The sequence below is a fragment of the Puma concolor genome, chromosome E1, assembly GCF_028749965.1.
Source record: "Puma concolor isolate L17-30 chromosome E1, mPumCon1.1.hap2, whole genome shotgun sequence".
NCBI lineage: Eukaryota > Metazoa > Chordata > Mammalia > Carnivora > Felidae > Puma > Puma concolor.
In genome coordinates this window covers 43,445,130-43,466,098 of record NC_141680.1, presented here as the reverse complement: position 1 = coordinate 43,466,098, position 20,969 = coordinate 43,445,130, and the positions used below count along the sequence as shown (strand labels likewise).

General features: G+C 55.5%; 1 protein-coding gene and 1 long non-coding RNA gene across 7 annotated transcripts; one reads left to right on the top strand and one right to left on the bottom strand.

The window, feature by feature from the left end:
- Positions 1–2,185: 2,185 nt before the first annotated feature.
- Positions 2,186–17,292, top strand: ETV4 (ETS variant transcription factor 4). 6 transcript variants are annotated; one of them, XM_086687423.1, is made up of 13 exons: positions 2,186–2,334; positions 2,811–2,954; positions 3,136–3,229; positions 3,454–3,501; positions 10,553–10,606; positions 11,816–11,939; positions 12,360–12,521; positions 12,804–13,072; positions 15,057–15,131; positions 15,287–15,355; positions 15,511–15,683; positions 15,932–16,033; positions 16,401–17,292. In XM_086687423.1, the coding sequence occupies exons 2-13, from the start codon at positions 2,895–2,897 to the stop codon at positions 16,623–16,625; spliced, it is 1,455 nt and encodes a 484-aa protein (XP_086543549.1). In that variant the 5' UTR covers positions 2,186–2,334; positions 2,811–2,894; the 3' UTR covers positions 16,626–17,292. The 6 variants fall into 6 exon arrangements, with proteins under 6 accessions (XP_086543549.1, XP_086543550.1, XP_086543545.1 ...); XM_086687424.1 differs by having other exon boundaries at positions 2,188–2,334; positions 11,813–11,939; positions 12,378–12,521; XM_086687419.1 differs by having other exon boundaries at positions 2,188–2,334; positions 11,813–11,939.
- On the bottom strand, positions 10,538–14,749 carry LOC112854068 (uncharacterized). Its single transcript, XR_003222950.2, has 4 exons — positions 14,679–14,749; positions 14,010–14,325; positions 13,222–13,649; positions 10,538–10,620 (listed from the first exon to the last, which is right to left on the bottom strand). It is a non-coding gene; the product is annotated as an uncharacterized LOC112854068 (long non-coding RNA).
- Positions 17,293–20,969: the final 3,677 nt, after the last annotated feature.

Below are 20,969 nucleotides of genomic sequence, written 5' to 3'. Positions count from 1 at the left end.
AGGCATCTACAACAGAGATATAGGCAGGAATGTTGTGGGGTCCTTAAGACTCAGTTATCTGTAAGGCTTCCTGGAGGAGAGGGGCAAGAATCATGAGCTTTAAAGGATGGTTGCTTGCGGGGCGCCTGGGTGGCTCCATTGATTGGGCATCTGACTTTGGCTCAGGTTGTGATCACACGGTTTGTGAGTTTGAGCCCCGCGTCAGGTTCTGTGCTGACAGCTCGGAGCCTGGAGCCTGCTTCGGAGTCTGTGTCTCCTTCTCTCTCTGCCCCTCCACAACTTGTGCTCTGTCTCTCAAAAAATAAATAAATGTAAGAAAAAAAATGTTTTAAAGGATGGCTGCTTGGAGAAAAGAGAGAAGTTTATTTTCATTTGCCCACAATGATCTCCTGGAATGAGCACTAAATAAAATAAATAGTCCTGGGGGCTAGAGGTTTGGCGTTCTAGTCCGAGTTCTAACCCTGACCAGCTGATAGAGCTTACAGGTATCACTTCCTTCTCTGAAACTCCATTGCCTCACTTGTAAAGTGGGGGCGTTAAATTAGATGAATTTTGTGGTTCGTTTTAAATAAACGCTACCGCCGGCATGGGGCCTCGAACTCACAACCCAGAGATCAAGAGCCCCATTGCTCTACCTCCTGAGCCAGCCAAGCACCCCAGGTTAGATGAATTTTGAAAGCAGCCCCAACTGGCCTGGGGTTCAACTAGTCTCTTCTATATATCACAAATCGGCAGGGGGCAAAATCAGGCACTCCTCTTTTTTTTTTTTTTAAATGTGTGTATTTATTTTTGAGAGAGAGAGACAGAGAGACAGAGTATGAGCAGGCAAGGGGCAGAGACACAGAATCTAAAACAGGCTCTAGGCTTGGAGCTGTCAGCACAGAGCCCAACAACGCGGGGCTGGAGCTCAGGAGAGGTGAGATCATGACCTGAGTCCAAGTCTGACGCTTAACCTTAACCGCTTAACCGACTGAGCCACCAGGCGTCCCTCAGGCACTCCTTAAAGGAATGTATGCCCGGGTGACTTCATGTCCTGTGTGCCCCCATGGCTATAGCCTAAACAGCCCGGCTCTTATCAGGTGTCTTGGTCACAGCTGCCTACCTGACACCCAGCACTATGTCTGGCACAGTAAATGTTTGTTGAATGAATTGGTGAATGATTGAGGGAACAGAGCCTATGACCAGCTTTTTGGCTAGACTGAAACCAGCCCTACCCCCAGGTTCTCAGATACCTTGAGGCTTTTCTCCCTAAGACTCTATGTTTGCTCTCAGGGTAAGGGGAAAGGTAGCTCAGAGGAAACTGCACTCTCCGAAGTCCACGCTGGGGCCTCTGGTTTCTACTGCAATCAACAGAAAGTAGGTCACAGAGCAGCTCTGAAGAGCAGACCCTTGAGGAAGAGCCTGGATTCCATGCTAACTTACATTTATTGAGGGCCTACTGTGTATCAGTTGCTGTCACAAAGCTTAATTCATTTAACTGTGGCATCAAAGGGCTGTACAGGAGAATGTGGGGGGTTGGGGGGCTGTAAACCCCAGCTGTGCTGAGTGACCGCGGCCAAGCCACCACCCTCACTGAGTTTTCATTCTCAATCTCTGTCAAATGGAAACAATAGAAGCACTTCGCCAGGTTATGGGAATGAAATGAGCACGTGGAAGCGAAGTGCTTCATAAATGCTAGTTATTACTGTTCCTCTGGGCACAAGTCCGCTCGCCTCCCCGCAGGGCGCGCACACACAGGCATGTTCACACTCCCACGTACACGCAGATGCAGAGACGTGTGCAGACGCCAGCCGGGCCAGCCCGAAGAGCTCGCCGAGCTTCACACCCAGGGACACCGCGCAACCCCTCGGTGAAGCCTTCGGGTCCTTCGCTTAGCTCCTTTTCTCTCAGCTCTTTATGAATGAACTCCGGCTGCTGAGGAGTTTATTTTTTTATGAATGGGAGCCCAGGCCGTGAATGAAGCCGGGAGCCAGCCCCTGCGTTCTGATTGGCCCCCGCGTCTGGGAAACTCCGCCCCCCACGGCTCGGCCGGGCGAGTCTCCGGATTGGCGGGCGTGCCCGGCCCTGGGGTTTCATTCACAAAAGTCAATGAAACAAAGGGAACGGGGTGGGGGTGTGGGGGTTGGAGAGAGAGTCGAGGCCGAGGCAGAGGAAATGCACCAATCAGCGGCTCCCCCGGGCTCACAACTGTCGGCGGCGCCCGGAAAACAAGCGGGTGCGCGGGGAACCCAGGGCCGGGGTTGCCTCGCTCCGGCCTAGCCCCGCGGCCCTCCGTGCGGCCCCGGGGCAAGCTCTCGAGCCCCCGGGGCTCCAAGACAGACGCCCGGGCCTCAGGTGAGGCTGCGGGAGGGGGAGGGAGGGAGAGCGTCTGTGACTCCTCGCCCCATCGCCAACACACGCTGCACTCTTCAACTGCCGCCTCCGCAGATTCTAGGGCAAGGGGTGGGAGGCGCTGGGATTCCGGGTTGGAGGGGGCGCGGGAGTTGTGGGCGTGCGAATGGTGAGCGCCTCGCCCGCTCCTCCGCGCGCGAGCGCACACACACACACACACACACACACACACACACACGTCTTATGTAACCGAGCTTGGGCAGAGCCGGGCTGCAGAAAGCAGCCGAAACGCCGAGCCTGGCTCCCAGGAGCAGGTGGGACCTCCTTTGGCGGGAGGGGGAGTGGTGGCGGCGCTCAGCTCGGCAGGCGGAAACCTCCCCATTGCCTGAGTGAGTCGGAGAAGTTTTGCTGTCGGACCTAGAGCCTCGGGACTGCCCCTCCCTGCTGCCCTTACCCACCCCCACCCAATGCCTTCCCAGGACGGTGTGCGAACGCAGCCCCCCCGCCCCCAGGTCTCTGCCCCCGCGCGGGGCCCTGGCCGCGCGGCCGGAGGGAGCGGCCGGATGGAGCGGAGGATGAAAGGCGGATACTTGGACCAGCAAGTGCCCTACACCTTCTGCAGCGTGAGCGCGGCGCCGGCCTCCACGCCCGCCCCCGCCCTGCACCCCGCCCCACAGCCCCTTCCCCGAGACCCCAAGGCGGTCCAGCGCTGACCGGCCCCTGTGTCACCCCGGGACCCCAGCCCCGCCCCCCAGGCCCCGCGGCCTCGGGGTGACTCGGGGGCATTCTTCCCCTTCCCCGCAGAAATCGCCCGGAAATGGGAGCTTGCGCGAAGCGCTGATGGTCCCGCAGGGAAAGCTCATGGACCCCGGCTCCCTGCCGCCCCCCGACTCCGAAGGTAAAGAGCCGGAGAGACAAATCGTGACCCTCCCCACCTCGCACACCCAGAGGGCCGATCCCGGAGCCCCCGCCTCGTTCCCCAAAGGAGTCCCCTCCAAGGGACTCTGATCATTCTTGGGCCCCTACCACCAAGGGGGGGAGGGCCACCCGGCTTGCTAGGGCTCCCTCCCTCTCACCATCACCTCCACCTCACCTTCTCCAATTCCATTATTCACCCCTCAGATCTCTTCCAGGATCTCAGTCACTTCCAGGAGACGTGGCTCGCTGAAGGTGAGTAGTTTTGTGACCTTTTCTCTATTATTGGGGTGAGGAATTCTCTGGAATTGGTATTCCAACCTAACCCACTTCTCTCTCCCCGCCTCAAGGAGTTCTCCAAGACACCCCCCCCCACCCCGCCCCCAGTTCCTACTCCCCGCTCTCCCCAGCGCCCAGTGTAGACACTTATATTGATATTTATTTTCTCTGCCCTGAGCCAGGCTTGTGTAACTAGGCCTGGGGATGAATCAGACCATTGTGTGGGGTATTTGCTTATTTGAATGGAACTTGGCCCCAGGCCCGTTTTCCTGGTAGAAATTTTCATTTGCAAAGTTGGTTAAGCAGCAGACACCGGGCCAAGGTGTGTGTTGGTGTGTTGGGGGTGAGGGGCGGATAAGAGACAGGAGGATGGGGAGAAAGAGCAATTAATATGTAACCTATGTGCTGGAGTTGCCAAAACATTGATTTTCACCCCCCTTGGTTTCTCCTCTTCCCAACCCCCAATGCTAAACAATTTACTGTCTGAGCCAAAAACACAACAAAAGTTTAAATAATTCCTTTTTGCGGCACTTTGGCAGAGAGGGCCCAGGGCTTCCCCCCCAAACAGCCTTGATTGTAATTCTGATGGCATGTGATCCTCCCTCCTCCTTCCCTCCTGAATACCTCTGCCCTAGGCAAATTCCCCCCGCTTTGGCTGGGGTGTTTGCGGAGGGGTTAGCTGCGAGCTGGCTGGGGAGGGGTCAGGAGCTGGGCCTTCTCCGGGTAGGGAGGTGGGTTCCGAGTGTTTTCTGGTTGGAGCCACTGGTGTGTTTTGGTGGAGCCTCAGGGTGTCGCTGGTGGGGTTGCAGGTAGAAGCCTTATGGTATTTAGACCGTCTCTGAAAGGGAAGGGTTAATACCCCCATCTTAGGGTCCTTTTATTTTAACACTCTGGAAACCAAGAAACCGCTGCCCACTGGGAACCCCTTTCTAAGGGCTTTGCTTTAAGATCTCGCCATCCTTCCACCTGGGTATCTTTGGTGATTTTTAAAGCTCAAACCCAGCTCCTCTGGAACCATCTTTAAAAGCTTCAGATAAAAGATCCTTGGAGTGAGACTATCTGTCTTGACTACCGTGGTATCCCCAAAATATGTGTATTAATGGAACGACTATTTTTAGCATGGAGCAAACACTCAGGACGTTTTGTAGAATTTGTGGCCAACGGCTGCATGGGTGCTGGAGGGATCTGGGGTATTATACACATCTTCTCCCGACTGCAAGCCCCGTGTGCCCAGCCCTGAGTGACAGGCAGAGTATGCCCTGTCGGCCCATCCTCCTCCCGAGGTTCCGGAGCTGGGCTGGAGCTGAAGAACGCAGGGGTGTCAGTTTCCACAGTCTCTCAAAGACTTCCTTTCCCAATGCCTGATTTCTGTCTGGCTTGCCAGCCTTCTTGTCTGTCAGCGGAGGGTCCCTGTGCTCCCCACAGTGGGCAGCTCCCAGGGCTGTGATTTAAGGGCAGGCTCGGAGGTGGGCATTTTGGCAGCAGCTGGTCCATTTGTGCCTGGTTCTGGAATGGGAAGGGAAGGAAAACGTTCTCTCAACCTTGGAAGCCCCACCCCTTGGCGGTGGGGGGTCTAGAGACTGTGCATGTGTCAGTGTGAGGGCGAGTGTGTGTGTTTCAATGCTGCTGCCCTGGGAGTCCCTGTACATTTAAATCCAGTGGGTGGGGAGGTGGGGGTGGGGATCTCCTTGGTTCCCTCTCCTTCCTTCTGAGGGAGCAGCTCAGGTTCCCAGCTGGCGATGGATGGCCAGGCCTGAGAGGGGGATGCTGAGGCCACTGGCTCCTCACTCTCTCTGCGGAGACAGATGCAGCTGCCGGGGCCTTGTCCCCCTGCACCATCCCAGCACCACCCCAGCCTCCTCTCCTGCCTCTTCCCACCAGGTCAGTGACTCCCGAAGCCCAGGGGGGAGCTTTGGGGTGGTAGGGAGGGGTCTAGCTTCTTTGGAAACTTGCCAGCGGTGGGGTGCACCAGGAGGAGTGGGACCCGGAGCCCAACCTCCCCCTCGCAAGTTTGATTTTTTTTTTTAAGCCCCAATTTGGAGAGATGCGGTGAGTCCTAGTAGTGTGGGTGGGGCTGTGAAGAATTCAGGGGATGCCAGGCTGGGTCCGAGAGGATGTGGTTGTGGGTTCAGTCTGGCGTCCGGGCTTATTTAGGGGTGAGTGTGAGTGGGGCTCTGTAGAGACAACTTAGACATCTTTGGGTTTGAGGTTTTTCTAGACCGTGGCCGGGGATGGGGGGGGGGGTTGAAGTAAGGCTAAGAGGGTGTGTCTGTTTTTGGGTATCTGTTGAGTTGCTAGAGAAAGGATCAGGCTGCTGTAGGGAAACCCAGGTTCGGGCAGGCTGAGCCCAAGCTGTGCCTGGTTATGGTAAAAAATGTGCTGCTTCTGGTCGAAGGTTCCTTTCTGGGCTTGTCGGGAGCCTTCGGGAACCCTCAGGGACAATGACTTTGTTCTGTTTGGTATTAAGGAACATTGAGTCTGGGCCATGTATGTCCTTTGTATGAGGCTGGGGTCTATAATGTAGAGTCTGTGGATTCGCAGAATCTGTGTGGATAGGTTGCAGGGGTCCTTAAGCCCTCTGATACTGTGTGTAAAATTGTTAGGGGTGCACCATACACAAAGCAATGTGGATTTTTCTAGGAAGAGAAGATCCATAGCTTTTATGAGGTTCTTAAAGGGGTGGGTCTGTGCTCCCCTTTTCAGAAGGTTTACGGCTCCCAAATCTTCCTCCAAGTTCTCCAGTCCCTTTGCCCTTTGGTTTTCCCCCATCATTTCTGCAAGTCGAAAAAGAGACCCTAGTGTGCGAAGAGTGTGCACGGAAGATGTGTTTCACCCGTGTGCTGCCGTATAGTAAAAGGAATTAGGGTGTGTGTGAATCTGTGTGCTTGCACGCTGGTGCCTCAGCGTGTCTGTGGGGCAAGATGGGGTTAATCCCCTCCCCCGGTTTTTCCTAGCTACAATGCCTCCTTCTACATCTTTCTGTCTCCTCCCCTTCCAGAAGGCTCTTGGGGACAAATGTCCCTCCATAGATAGAGAACTGGTTCCTTCCAGTACAGAGGCTACCAGGGTGGGGGCAGGGTAAGGGTGAGCGACAAGGCCAGTGGTGACACGGTGGAGCAGAAGCCCTGGAGAATGCCTCCCCCTACTTCTACTGGAACTCCTGAAGAGGCCCCTTCACCCTGTGATGGGGCCCCAGGAAGGGGAGAAGATGATGGGGCGTATATGGTGTAGGTAGGTGGCTAACCTGGGGTGAGCTTAAGCTGCTTGGCTATTTTAACCTGCTTCTCTTGGAGCCCAGCCTGGGAGGCTTCCAAGCCCCTTCTCTTCTACTGACCCCCATATTGGAGGGATGATCCCCCAAATTCTCTCTTTCTGGGCATTATGCTGGCGTGGCACTTTTTCCACCCCCTCCGTAATCATCTGCCATGTCCCCGGGCAGATAAACTCCACCTTAGTGCCAGGATGGAGTTGGGGGTAGACCCTGGCACACTAGCTCGGCAGCCAAAACTCAGCCAAGTCAACAAATAAATAAAATGGCATACACTCAAGACCAAACACGGTAATTAGAAATTCTCCTGCTCTCCAGGAACTCGGGGCTCGGTGTTCCTATTTCTATCCTTGCGGACAGTCTCTGATTGAGGCCCCTCTCCTATCCTTTTGGTTTGAGAAGCCAGTGTTCTGGGCAGGAGCCAAGCAGAGACTGGGGTTCACATCACAGCCCATTTTTGCCTTGGCTGATTTCTCCCGGCCCTGGGAAGAGGATGGCCTCTCTTTGGGAGGAGGGGCTGTGTGCTGGGGGGAGGGGCCTCCCCGGGGACTGCTGCGGAGTGGACATTGGGGTCAAACCTCGGGGGCCTGAGGCGGGAGGGAAGGCAGGATGACCCCTAGGGCTCTCTAGAGTCATGTGAACTGGCCTGTGACTGGCCTGTGACGCCAGCAGGAGATGCCCCCAGCCCATTACCTCAATGGAAACTGGCAGGTAATGAAGCCCCAAAGGGGGCCCAGAATGCGTCAGCCTCCCCCACGCTCTGCACCTCCCCTGCCCTGGGGACCCTCCCTCCTTGCCTAGGTAGCAGGGATGGGAAGGTTGCTTATCCTGCTCCATCAGCCCCATCCTGCCAATTTTGGGGGTATCGCCCGTGGCTGGGCCAGAGGGCACATCGGGGATGAACTTGGCCCTTGCGCCCCGGAGCAAGGTTTGCTCCTTCCTTTTATCTCGTGTTTCCCAAACCTGATTTTTTTTTTTTTTTTTTTTAAGAGAGAGAGAGAGAGAGAGAGAGAGAGAGAGAGCTCGCAGGGGAGGCCGGGGAGAGAATTTCAAGCAGGCTCCACACTCAGTGTGGACACTCAAATAGGGGCTTGATCTCATGACCATGAGGCACCCCTCAAACCTGCCTGTTCTTATGGGCCACCAGGGGTGCTTGTTAAAAGTACAGGCGCCTGGGCTTCAACCCTGCCTATGGAATTAGATTCTCCGGGGACCGGGAGTGTGTGCATGTTTAAGTAAACTTTACACCCAACGTGGGGCTCGAAGAGTCACATGCTCCACTTACCTAGTGAGCCAGCCAGGGGCCCCAGGAATGTGTACTCTTTCTTCTTTTTCTTTTTTTCATTGTATTTACTTCAGCTAGAGAGAGCAGGGATGAGGGGCAGAGGGAGAGAGAGAGGGAATCTCAAGCAGGCTCTACACTCAGTGTGGAGCCCGACGCGGAGCTTGATCCCACAACCCTGGGATCATGACCCCAGCTGAAATCAAGAGTCAGATGCCCTACCAACTGAGCCACCCAGGCGCCCCAGGGATATGTACTTTTAATGCCCTGGGGATTCTTGATTTGGGTCAGTTTGGGGGATGGTTGCCTTCGTGCCTCAGCTGTGCTTCTGAATAGATAGATGCTGCCTGTGTGTTTTTGCCAAGGGACTTTGTGTCCTACTCATTTATTTGATCACTTTGGAATAGTTTCCTGCTGACTTCTCGGGAGTCCTTCTTTAGCTGCTGGTGGCTTCTGATTCTTAAACCCCTCAGTCCAATCCCTCTGTCAAGATGTCAACTATCCATAAACGTATCTTGAAGTACTTGGCACATCTGATATTCAAAGCAAGTTGGGGAAGAATCCTCCTGCCGAGCAATTGATCACAGCCTAAAGCATCCCTTGTGAGATGTGCTTTCTCTGGAGGGAGGACCTGCCTCTATTAAAGTTAGCCTGTGTGTGTGGGAAGGGGGATGTCCTGAGGGAGAGGGAAGAGCTGGTTTGTTAGGATCTCTGCCACTCTTGCTCCCCAGTCCACAGTGTCAGCTCCCACCAGCCTGGGGATGGGATCGTGGTATGTTTATTCACATAGTCCACACATAAGGCAATGAGCATCTATTCTTAGCCAGACCCCATTTTCCAGATGCTGGGGTATCAGGAAGACAGAGAAAGCAAAAGCCCCTGCCCTCAGGGAGCTTAACTTTCAGGTGGAGAAGGTAGACAACAAACCCATAAAAGTAAATGAATTAAAGAGATCCAAGTAAATTAATAAGATGCATCCACGTAGCTGTACATGCGAGGGCAAAAATAAACAAGGGAAGCGATGGGTAGCCAAGAGGGACCACTTCGGTGTGGGTGGTCAGAGAAGACGTCTGAAGAAGTGACCAGGTGACAGCTAGGACTTCGGTGGCCAGGAAGAAAAAAAAAATACAGGCAGGCAAAGGTTTGGGGAAGAGGAATGAAGAGCTCTGGAGACGAAGGACAAGGAGAGGCAGGTCGGACAGGTAAGCAGGCCAGACCACGTGGGGCGTCAGAGGCCTGCTGAGAAGAAGACTTTGGGGTCCCTGCTTTAAGCAAGGAGAAAGGGGAGGGGCCTTCTATTGCAGAAAGACCACTCTGACAGCTGTGTGGCACCTGCTGTAGGAGGTAAGCACGGAAGCAGGGAGTTCCAATAGAGAGGCTCTGGCTGAAATCCCAGGAAGAAACCATGGAGCCTCTGCTGACTGGGAAGCCTAGAGGCTGGGGTGTGTGTTTGCAGGGCTGGGAGTGGAGGTATTCTCCAGCCATCTCCTGCCCTTCGTCCTTCCCAGCCGTTCTCCATCTGGTTGTCTTCTCCGTCACTTTCCTCCTTGTCCACTCTGAGAGCAGTCTCCTTCCTTGGCTTCCACCACCACGTCACTTTCAAGCCACTCTCTTCCTGGAGTATCCGGAAGTTCTTCTTGGTGTCTACCCCTTCGCACTTCTGTTTTGACTATTCTTGAGAGAGGGGCAAAGATTCTGGGGTCAGGGGAGGGACTCTGCTATATTCCCTCCTGAAGGTGTTGGAGAGGCCAGGGTAAGCACTAGAAATTAAAGCTGGAATATCCAGGTTGGAGATCATGGATGAACTGCTGTTCTATTGCTGCCTAACCCCCAAACCCAGGGCCACCCATGCTGGCACCCTGGGAGTGCTTCTCAGACCTCCAAGCTCGGAAACCTTCCTCTCCTAGCTGCACGCTGCAGACAGGAGGCAAGGGGACCTGCCCGTGTCCCCAGCCACTTCCTCTCCCACTGTCCTCTTATGCACCTCTCTTGGACCACCACCCTTCCTCTATTCCATCTTCTTCCCCAGGTTCTAGATTTCTAGATTTCACCCGGGAGGTTGTATAAAACACAGATTCCGGGGCCCGGCCCAGCTACAGAATCTCCCCATGTTATTCTAGGTTCATTAGGATATCCTGCAATGCCTGCCCATCCCAGATGTGACTCTGCTGGGAGCTCTGGGAGGGGCAGGGCTGCCTTCACTTCAGGAAAATGGAGGGAATAAATACAAAGCATCCAGGAAAAGACTCTGGAATCTGCTCAGACAGGTTCTGGGAACTTGCAGCCTGCCCTCCAGGATCTTAATGGAGCGTAGAGATGGAGGGCGCTAGGACCTGGGGTGGGGTTGCCTTGTGTCCTAGGAAGGCTGTTTTCCCCTTGGGCTGGTGCTAATCTGCAAGGCCACCGCAATGGTGTCTCCTGGGGACTGCCATGGGGGGGGCCCCACCCAGACTCACCTCTGACCTCTCTCTCTGCAGCCCAGGTACCAGACAGTGATGAGCAGTTCGTTCCTGATTTCCATTCAGAAAACTGTGAGTGGAGGGCCCTGGGTCAAGGGAGTGGGGAGTCGGGGAGGGCAGGAAATGAGTCATAGGGGTAGAGAATCACAAAAGATGAACTTGTTCCCTCCTAAAGGAAAGGGAGAACAGGTCTCCCCATTCTTAGGTTTGGACTCCAGGACTCAGTAACTGGAAGATGAGGCCCTTGGTCCAAATCGGGGCTTTCTGCATCCTGGCTGTGGGACGTGCGAACTTCATCTCTCTGATCCCCCACTTCCCAGTTTCCGAAATGAGGGGCTTGGACCAGCTCAGCAGGGTCCGGGTCTACTTTCCTCAGTTACTTTCACGCACCCAGGAGCAATTTTGCCCCCGAGGAGACACGGGGGCAACGTCTGTAGATGTTCGGGGTTGTCACAACCGAGGGGGGGGGGTGCTACAGGCATCTAGTGGGTAGGGAGGCCAGAGGTGCTGTTGAACACCCCGTAATGCTCAGGACGGCCCCCCACAACAAGAATGATCTGGCCCAAAGGTCAATAGTGCCCTGTTGAGAAGCCCCACTTTACTGTCAGATACTCCGGTCTCAACTGTCTTTGATAAAATGCAGTAAGGGCACATATAATGGAAAACAGGGAACAATCAGTCACAGGCATTTGGCTCCACGCAGGAAGACAGACCCTTGCGCTCAGCAGACTTGGACTTGGAACCAAATGTGCTGCTCGGCCTGGTGGCTGGGGTTTGCAGACCCAGCGGGGGCCACAGGAGAGACTAGTCTTCACAGAGAATCAGGACCATGTGTTTAATGTTGGTCAGCTGACGTGCAAGTAGGCTAATATCCAACCTCAGCCGGGGAAAGAAAGATTCTTTAGAGCACCAAATAAGAAAACATCTCTCTCCCTTGGAATTTTCCAGGGCGCTCAGGCAAACCACAGGCCCTGGGTTGGAGGTGCTCAATCCTACAAAGGTGTTTTCTGGGGGGTTGGGGTTGTAGTAAATGTTGGATTTTGGACGGTTTCTTTGGTTAATATTGGACATCAGCCCGACATATGAAACTAGACATGGCGTCAGCAGCCAAACTGTCTGACCGTGAGTCTCTGAAAACCGAGACCCAGAGAGGGGCTGAGTCTGCACAGGTCACCCAGCTGGCCGTCAAAGAGCAGAAGGTGTCGGGAGCTCTTCTGGCCTCTTCTGTGACCCGCTCTGGCCTTGTTCTGCCCCCACCCCTACCCCTCACCCCTGCAGTAGCTTTCCACAGCCCCCCCACCAGGATCAAGAAGGAGCCCCAGAGTCCCCGCACAGACCCGGCCCTGTCCTGCAGCAGGAAGCTGCCACTCCCCTACCACCATGGCGAGCAGTGCCTTTATTCCAGGTGAGCCCCAGCCTGCCCCTGGCGAAGGGCCCGGACGGGGGAGGGAGGGCGAAAGGCGGCAGATGCACTGCCACATAGACCACAGAAAGGATTTCTGAGCCCCTGTCAGGGGAGCCCCACGGCTCAGGATTTCCTCTGAGTTGTCCGGAGGAAGAACGCAGCAGGGGGTTCAAGGGATGTGTGTGTCAAGGCCCGGGCAGAGCCTTTCCACCCGAGGAAGCCACCGGCCCACCCAGGGGAGAGGCATTCTCAGGATTCACAAAAGGAGAAAAAGTTCGCTTGGGGCCCGGGCCTCTCCCAGCACCTTCTACTCGTCCTCCTCCCCTGATCCCTGTGACTCACTTCCCGGGGGGATAAAGGGTTCAAAGATGCTCGCCCAGCTTCTCTGCCCCCTCACCCCCATCTCCCCCTCAACTCCAGTGCCTATGACCCCCCTAGACAAATCGCCATCAAGTCCCCCGCCCCCGGTGCCCCTGGACAGTCGCCCCTGCAGCCCTTCTCCCGGGCAGAACAACGGAGTTTCCTGAGATCCTCCGGCACCTCCCAGCCCCACCCTGGCCATGGGTACGTCGGGGAGCATAGGTAAGGAGGAGGCCAGGAGACGCACAGAACCTGTGGGCCCCGGCCTCACCAGTTCTTCCTCAATCCCTGAGTGTTCTCCACCTGCCCTTAAGAGACCTGGCGTGGGGGGAGGTAGGGAAGAAGGGATGTCGACACCCCACCCCCGACCCTGACACACACACACACACACACACACACACACACACACCTGAGCCCACTCTGCAAGCTCTGGGGGTGGCCGGCGCGAGGACCCAGCACGGCTCAAATTAATCTCTTCTTCCTTCTCCCTCCAACCACACCCAGCTCTGTCTTCCAGCAACCCTTGGATATTTGCCACCCCCTCACATCCTCCCAGGGAGGGGGCCGGGAACCCCTCCCAGCCCCCTACCCACACCAGCTGTCGGAGCCCTGCCCACCCTACCCCCAGCAGAGCTTCAAGCAGGAATACCTTGACCCCCTGTACGAACAGGCGGGCCAGCCGCCAGTGGGCCAGGGTGGAGTCAGCGGGCACAGGTACCCAGGGGCGGGGGTGGTGATCAAACAGGAGCAGACGGACTTCGCCTACGACTCTGGTAAGAAATGCTCCCGGGGAGGGGGAGGAGGAGTTTGGGGGGCATCGCCGGGGAGGGTGGCATGTGATCAAATGGACAGTTCCACTAGACCCAGAATGTCTCCCAAGTGTTTTACCCACCCATCCCCACGCCCGTTTACCAGTGCCTACCTCCAAACCACCCAACCACTCGCTTTTTTTTAATGGAGGTTCAAAACAATTGTCATTTTCCAGTCCGCAAACTTGTACTCAGATAAAAGATGAGTGGTTTGCAGGTCCTTGCCCTCAGGCAGCTTGTGACTCCCTAGGAAGCCTTTCTTCCTGTTTCTCTTCAGCAAGGGTTTGAGGTTATAATGACCTTACCGGCCTGGAGTGTGGGCTTGTGGCGCTGGAAGGCACAGTGATGAATAGGATGTGTCCCAGTCCCCACATAATCCGAAACACATAAACGGATTTGAACGAAGAGAAACATGAACCCGCAACTAGCCAGGCTCAGTTCCCAACTGGAACGCGGGGTGACTGTGTGGTTTCCACCTTCTTGTTGGGGCCTCCGGGTTGATGGGGCCGGATACCGAAATAGGACTGCTAGTTCCGCCTGGCTGTGGACAGGAGTGAGATACGCTCAACCACATTCATAAACAGCTGGAATTCAAAGCCTCAAGTCCCGAAGGGAGGGCCTTTCTCATTTAGGAGGGACCCAGAAAACCTTGGTTTCTGTTCCACTGTTGCCATCCCCAAATTTGAATTCATCTGCCAGCTTGTAAGAGAAAAATAAATACTGAGGTTCGAGTAGGCGCAGAGCTGGCTAGAGCTTTCGAATTTCCCTTTTCCTGATGTCCAGTCTTTCAGGGGTAGGGGGATGAACCACAACTCCCCCTCCCCCCCCAATCCAGGGCTGCCCCAGTGAGAACCAGAAAGGCGCGCCTCTCCTCAAACCCGGGGCATTAGCTGAGTCTCACCAGGCAGTGAGGTGGAGGAAGGAGGAGGGAAACGCTCTCGCTGCTGACCTTCAAAGGATGTAGACCGGAGGAGATCTGGTTACATGCCCTTGAACTCCTGCCCCTCCCCCTCCAGCTTCCTCTCAATGGAGTCAGGAATTCCATTCACAAAATGGAGGCATGAATGAGCCCACCCTCCCGCCTCCTCCCGGAGGTGTCGGGTTTCACCATCTCATTCATAGGTGGGAGTGGAGGGGGTAGGGCGGGAAGGGGCTGGGACTTGAACGGGTGGCTTCACACAGCCGCCTCCTCCAGGTGGAGTAGGGATATTTCCATCCTAGGGAGTAGAATGAAAAGGGAGTGAATATGCTCTGCTGTCAGAAATGAAAAAAACACGGCCCAGTGCCCACTGCCTTGTCCCCAGATGCAGATACATTCTGGCTTCTGGCATGCTCTCGTTCTACCCCCTCCCTCCCTCTCCCCCTCTCCCTCTCTCTCCCTCTCCCCCTCTCCTTCCCTACCTACCTGCTGGTCTTCCCCCAGCCCCCCACCTCCGTTTCCTCCCTCCCCAAACACATGCTCAGTGTGCTCACGCTCTCTCTCGCTCTCTCTCTCTCTCTCTCTCTCTCTCTCTCTCTCACACACACACACACACACACACACACACACACACAGAGCTAGGAACCCAACCTGCTGACCGGAGGTTAGCCCATTCCAAGGGAGTCTTAGGCATGGACACTGAACCCTTTCCCCGGAGGTTCATCCCTCCCCTTCCTCCTCCCCCTAAACTCACAGGAAACAGCTGTTCCCTGGAATGTTGGGCCTTGTGCAACAGTTTGCCAGGCCCAGCTGCTGCCGGCCATGCCCTCTGGCCCAAACTTCAAGCTGAGAGGTTCAAGCCTTGTGCCCCCTCTGGGTGAACTTGCCTTGGGATTTGGTGGTTGGCAGGCAGCTGGGAAAAGAACCGGAAAGCAGGCTGGCAGGAAGGAGTTCTCGAATGTGGGTAGGACTGCTGCCCCCACCGCAGCCACCTGTAACATCACCCTTTCTTCTCTCCTCCCCTCCCAGATGTCCCTGGGTGTGCATCAATGTATCTTCACACGGAGGGTTTCTCCGGACACTCTCCAGGCGACGGGGCCATGGGTAAGGCAGCCCCCTCCTCTCCGCCAAGCCCTCCAAGGTGGAGGAGGGAGTCTTGCTGTCGGGGAGGGTCTCCTGTGCAGGAGTCCCTCTGGACTCTCTGGAGACTCATATCGATGAGCCCCCAGATCTGAGTGACCCCCAACTTCCTCCTCAAGGTTATGGCTATGAGAAACCTCTTCGACCATTCCCAGATGATGTCTGTGTTGTCCCTGAGAAATTTGAAGGTCAGAGAAGTGACTACGAAAGGGCCAGGGTCTTACCCTTGCCTTCTGTGTCGTCCCCCCCCCCCCCAGAATCACAATACCGCTGGGGAGGGGAGATGGGGTTACTTGGGGGACCAGGAGGCACAAACCTGACACCTGCTTTCTGTGTTCCCCAGGAGACATCAAGCAGGAAGGGGTCGGAGCGTTCCGAGAGGGACCGCCCTACCAGCGCAGGGGTGCCTTGCAACTGTGGCAATTTCTGGTGGCCCTGCTGGATGACCCAACGAATGCCCACTTCATCGCCTGGACTGGCCGGGGGATGGAGTTCAAACTAATAGAGCCCGAGGAGGTGGGCCTCCCGGATGTCCCCACCTCTCCTCCCAACATCTCTGGGGCCTGGAGATAACAGGATCTGGGAATGCGGCACATGCCTCCCCTGACCTGAATTCTTGTCAAACCTGGGTCTGTGGGCCGCTGCTTGGTCTGCAGGGCCAGCTTCTGTTTTGCACGAAGAATCTCAGGTGCTCTTTCTGACCTGCCCCCTGTTTTTGTCTGCTGAGCCAGCACCAGCATCCCAAACCTCTGTCCCGTCCCCAGGTTGCCAGGCTCTGGGGCATCCAGAAGAACCGGCCGGCCATGAACTACGACAAACTGAGCCGCTCGCTCCGATACTACTATGAAAAAGGCATCATGCAGAAGGTGAGGGGCCAAAGCCCCAGGGCCGGGGTGGGTGAGAGGCAGTAACTGTGGGAAGGTGATAGGGGCAGGGGAGCATTTCTCAGCAAGTTGGTGGGAGCCGATAATGAACCGGACAGAGGGAATGAGAAACTGTGGACAAGATTTCCCTCTCCCCAAAAAAAGTGCTCAAACAGTAAGTGAAAAGCCCAAAGTGTGGAGACATTGAGATTGGGGAATGGGAACTCTGTGGGGAGCTGGCTTCTCGGAGGAGCCGGCATGGGAGAGATGCGCCCCATGCACCTGTTGGGACCTGGCCCAGGGCTGCGTCCCCCAACCCACACTCACCTGGAGGGAGAGCTAGGCCCACCCAGCCCCTCTCTTCCCACAGGTGGCTGGTGAGCGCTACGTGTACAAGTTTGTGTGTGAGCCTGAGGCCCTCTTCTCCCTGGCCTTCCCGGACAATCAGCGTCCAGCCCTCAAGGCCGAGTTTGACCGGCCAGTCAGTGAGGAGGACACAGTCCCTTTGTCCCACTTGGACGAGAGCCCTGCCTACCTCCCAGAGCTGGCTGGCCCTGCCCAGCCCTTTGGCCCCAAGGGTGGCTACTCTTACTAGCCCTGGCCGCTGCTCCCCTACTGCCGGTGGGTGCTGCCCTGTGTACATATAGAGGAATTTGGTGTTGGGGAAACCCTCACTCTGAAGCCCGCAGATGTCTTTGGAGCGGGTCCCTGCTGGCCCACCAGTTGCCCCTGCCCAGACTCTGAACCGCTCACCAGAGTTGATGGGAAGGAAAAGCGGAGACCCTGCAAGTGCAAAGGTGGGGTCTAGAAGCTCCTCTGGGGATGTCACTTCCAGCCTCTTCCCAGGTTCTACGTCGAGGCCCAAGCTTCACTCCTCTCCCCCATCACAGAGAAAAGAGTCTGCTCTGTTCTGGGGGACAGAAGGCGCCTTCCCACTTTATCCTGGTGGAGAAGGGTGCGTTGAGCTCCCCAGATCTCCCACTGTGGTCAGACAGAAGTCTGGATCCTGCACTCCGCTCCAAGCGGTGGCCCTGGAGGGTCCTGCTTGTCCATTCTTGGTGCTGTGTTCCCAGAGGCAGGGGGAGGCTGGAGTAAGGAACCTGGGGTGGGGGAGGAGCTGCAGGGTGGAGGCAGGGAGGGCTGGGTTCCTGCTCCTAGGGCCCTTTGCCTCTTCTCTGCCTTTTCCTAGGCCCGGGCCTGGGATTCCACCCCCACCTCCACCACATCTGCCAGACCCCAATAAAGGCCCCTGCTTCTCCTTAGCATCCCGTGTCCTCTTTGCCACCATGGGAGAAGAATTGGGGTTGGAAAGAGCCCCAGCTTTGGGGCAGACGATCAGAATTTGGGGCCTGGCCCTGACACGGAACTTCCCTTATGGATCTGGGAGAAGACAGTTCACCTCCGATTCTTTTCCTCCGAAAAATGGGCTCAGTGTTACCTGGCCTCTCCTCCTCCCACAATTATTGTGCCTGGGTCCTGGAAGAATGGCCACCAGGCATCTCCCTGCCCGGGCAGGGGCCAGATTGGGCTACTGAGCTTGGAGGCCCTCCCGGGGCTTCCTCAGGCAGGGTTTGGCCTGTGGGTTCTATGATGCCCTTCCCATGGCCATGCTACCCATGTCTACACCTCAACTGGGTGTCCCTCCCTCCTGCAGTGGCTCCAGGGTGGTTTTTGCTGAAAATGGGGACAAGAGTTTGTATGGAGAGGGTCTGGAGAATGGAGAGAGAAGAAAGGCACCCGGGCAAGAGGGTGTAGGGAAAGGCCAGAGCAGGCCCTGCATGCTGGCCTGTGGAGGAAAAGACACTACATCTTCAGGGAAAGGGGAGCAGAAAACACGTGCCCCTTGCCCAGAATCCTGGGGCTGTTCTCTGTGGGTGCTGGGAGAGGCAAGGCTGAGAAAGTGGTGACACCTGGAGGGAGTAGACCTGATAACCCCTCGAGGTGCGAGGGGGCAGAATGGAAGGTTCTAGACCCAGGCCCTGTGGAAACGGCTTCCCAGGATCCAGGCTCTGGTGAAAATGTACTCTTCAGGCAAACCAGAACTGCAGCGCCGAGGCTGCGCCGGCCCAGCCCTCCTTAAGGCTTGAACAGCCTGGGTCCCCAGTCCCCGAGCCCTCAAAGGAAGGGTGCTGGTCAGCCACTATGCACAAATAAAAAGCAACATTACTGTTCTTCCTAGAAACCCAAAACAACAACTTTTATAATTTAGAGCAAGGGAACAGAAACTTTTAAGATACAAGTTTTAGGGGCACCTAGGTAGCTCAGTCGGTTAGGCATCCGACCAGCTCAGGTCATGATCTCACGGTTTGGGGGTTCGAGCCCTGCGTCGGGCTCTGTGCTGACAGCTCAGAGTCTGGAGCCTGCTTCAGATTCTGCATCTCCCCCTCTGCCCCTCTCCACTCACACTCTTTCTCAAAAAGAATAAACATTAAAATTTCTTTTTAAATAAAACACAAGTTTTAAAAAATATGCATGTTTTTTAAAAATACATGGGGCGCCTGGGTGGCGCAGTCGGTTAAGCGTCCGACCTCAGCCAGGTCACGATCTCGCGGTCCGTGAGTTCGAGCCCCGCGTCAGGCTCTGGGCTGATGGCTCAGAGCCTGGAGCCTGTTTCCGATTCTGTGTCTCCCTCTCTCTCTGCCCCTCCCCCGTTCATGCTCTGTCTCTCTCTGTCCCAAAAATAAATAAACGTTGAAAAAAAAAAATTTTTTTTTTTTAAATAAAAAAAAAAAAATACATATAATGTAGGGGCACCTGGGTGGCTGTCGGTTAAGCGCCTGACTTTGGCTCAGGTCATGATCTCACGGTTTGTGAGTTTGAGCTGAGCCCCACGTTGGGCTCTGCTGACAGCTCAGAGCCTGGAGCCTGTTTCAGATCCTGTGTCTTCCTCTCTCTCTGTCCCCTCCCCTCCTTGCACTCTCTCCCTCTCTCAAAAATAAAATAAACATTAAAAAAAAAATCTTCATTAAAAAAAAAAATGCATGTTATTTAGTTCCATATTAAAGCCAGGCTCTCATGGTAGGAAGGTGTAGAAGTCCATGGAAACCCGGGGGTCCTGAGTGTGTGTATAGGAGCAACAGATTTGGGTGAGAAATGGTGTCCACAGCCTGAGACACGTGACCTCTACCCTCTGAAATGTTTATTAACAAGTCACTCCTCACAGCTCTTTGTTCAAATCCTTAACCTTGGAGGGCCACTGCTTAGAGGAGGCAGCTTCTAGCAACCACCAGGGGAAATCAAGCTCCGGACTGGATGAAGGTAAACCCTAGACCGAGGAGCCTGACCCAGCGGTAGAATTTACACGAGCCCCACGGGGATGCTCCCCCCCACGTATGCAAGCACAGACTCAGCACGTGCACAGGGGCAGGAAATCCCTGAGCTAGGCTCCTGCGGGGTGGGGTGAATGGCCTAGAAGATTCCAGCTCCCTGCAGGAGACCCACATCCTCTCCTGACCCGTCACTCAATCTCGGGAAATATTGTTTCAAGGAAGAGAAACAAGGGCCCCATTGTGTGGGAGCAGCGGGCAAGTTCTTCCCAATCTGGCCCATCTCCCTCTGAGCAGGCTCAGCGATGCTGCCGACATGCTGTTTCCTGATGGCCGGTCCAAAGGTCAGACATCAACCACCTTGACATAGCAGAGAGACAGCTCTTGGGACAGTTGTTTAAGGAACACCCACAGAGCCAGGGTCCTTTGCTCACCTAACCCACAGGAGATGGCTAGCCCTGCTGTCTCTCACCTTTGCCTGTGGAACATGTCCTTCTCAACCTCAGCCTCAATCCCAAACCTCCCCACCCTGCCCCCAGGGCCATAACCATCTCCTAGGTGCCAATGTCTTTGGTGCTGGGCGCTCAGCTGGGGCAGGCAGACTGCCAAGCCCGGAGGGAGTTCTTAGAGACTGGGGAGCTGGGTGCCCAGCCCCTGCTTTGCTCTCGGCCTCCTCCTCTGTAGATCCCTGCCTCTCTCTCCCCGTAAGGCCTTAAAGGTGAACACACAAAGATCCCCTGCCCTTAATTACTGGCCAGGGCTTCCCAGGAGCAAACAGAATTGGAGGCGCTCGCTCAACTCAAGGAAGGGGTGGGAATCTCAGCAGACTCCCTGGCCTGTGCTCTTCTCTGCTGAATTCTCTCTGAATCGTCTTTAGGGTGGTCAGTTTGCTGCCCAACAATAGCCTACATTCTTTCACATCCTAGAATGTCATAAACTCAGCATCTGGTGGACAAGTCAGTAGTTCTATACGAGGTGTCCAACCCCCCAGGGGCTTCCCTACAAGCTCCACATCCAGACCAGCTTTCCAGAAGCTCTGGAAACAACCTGGCCTGGCAGCATCTGTGGGATGTCCTTCAAAGTCAAGAGCTTCCTTGGGAGCCATGACAGGGGCACTGGGAGGTGGCTATTCCCCAACCAAATGCTACAAGAAACCCACTCGGCAACAGCAAGCTGACTCTGAAAGGGGTTCGGTGGGTTTTCTGTTTGTGGTGGGGGGATGAGAGGCTTTGACCATAAAAACCCTTTGTTAAAGCCCATCGAGGACCTGGGCGGGGGGAGGGGGAAAAGAAACAAAAAACAAACAAAAGCTGTGACGTCCCTTGCATGTTTCAAAAGGAAAAAGGACACGCTGCACATTGTGTGGTGTGCAGCGGAGGGAGCCAGGAGAGCCTTCTGTATTCCACATGCTGCATCTGTAACCACTCAAGCGCCCAGACTGGGGCAGTGGATGTGGTTAATCATGGGACCGTGTGCAGCCACACCGGGCTCGTGCGGGTGTCAAGAGATACGACTGCAGGCTTGGGCTATGCGTCACCTCCGAGCCCAAAGAGGCCCCAAGCTCTGGTTACAGGGGACTCTCCACCATGTGCACCAAAGCCACAAATCTCCCCACCCTGGGCCCAGGCCAATATCCTAACCTTTCAGCTAGAAGAAACAGCCACAGAAAACCA

What these genes read in the sequence shown, in the direction of transcription:
- ETV4 (XM_086687419.1), top strand. Translation starts at nt 2,895, where the DNA reads ATGGAGCGGAGGATGAAAGGCGGATACTTGGACCAGCAAGTGCCCTAC. An exon ending in TGATTTCCATTCAGAAAACT is followed by an intron (nt 10,607 to 11,812) that starts GTGAGTGGAGGG and finishes TCACCCCTGCAG; the next exon opens with TAGCTTTCCACAGCCCCCCC. An exon ending in TCCAGGCGACGGGGCCATGG is followed by an intron (nt 15,132 to 15,286) that starts GTAAGGCAGCCC and finishes TTCCTCCTCAAG; the next exon opens with GTTATGGCTATGAGAAACCT.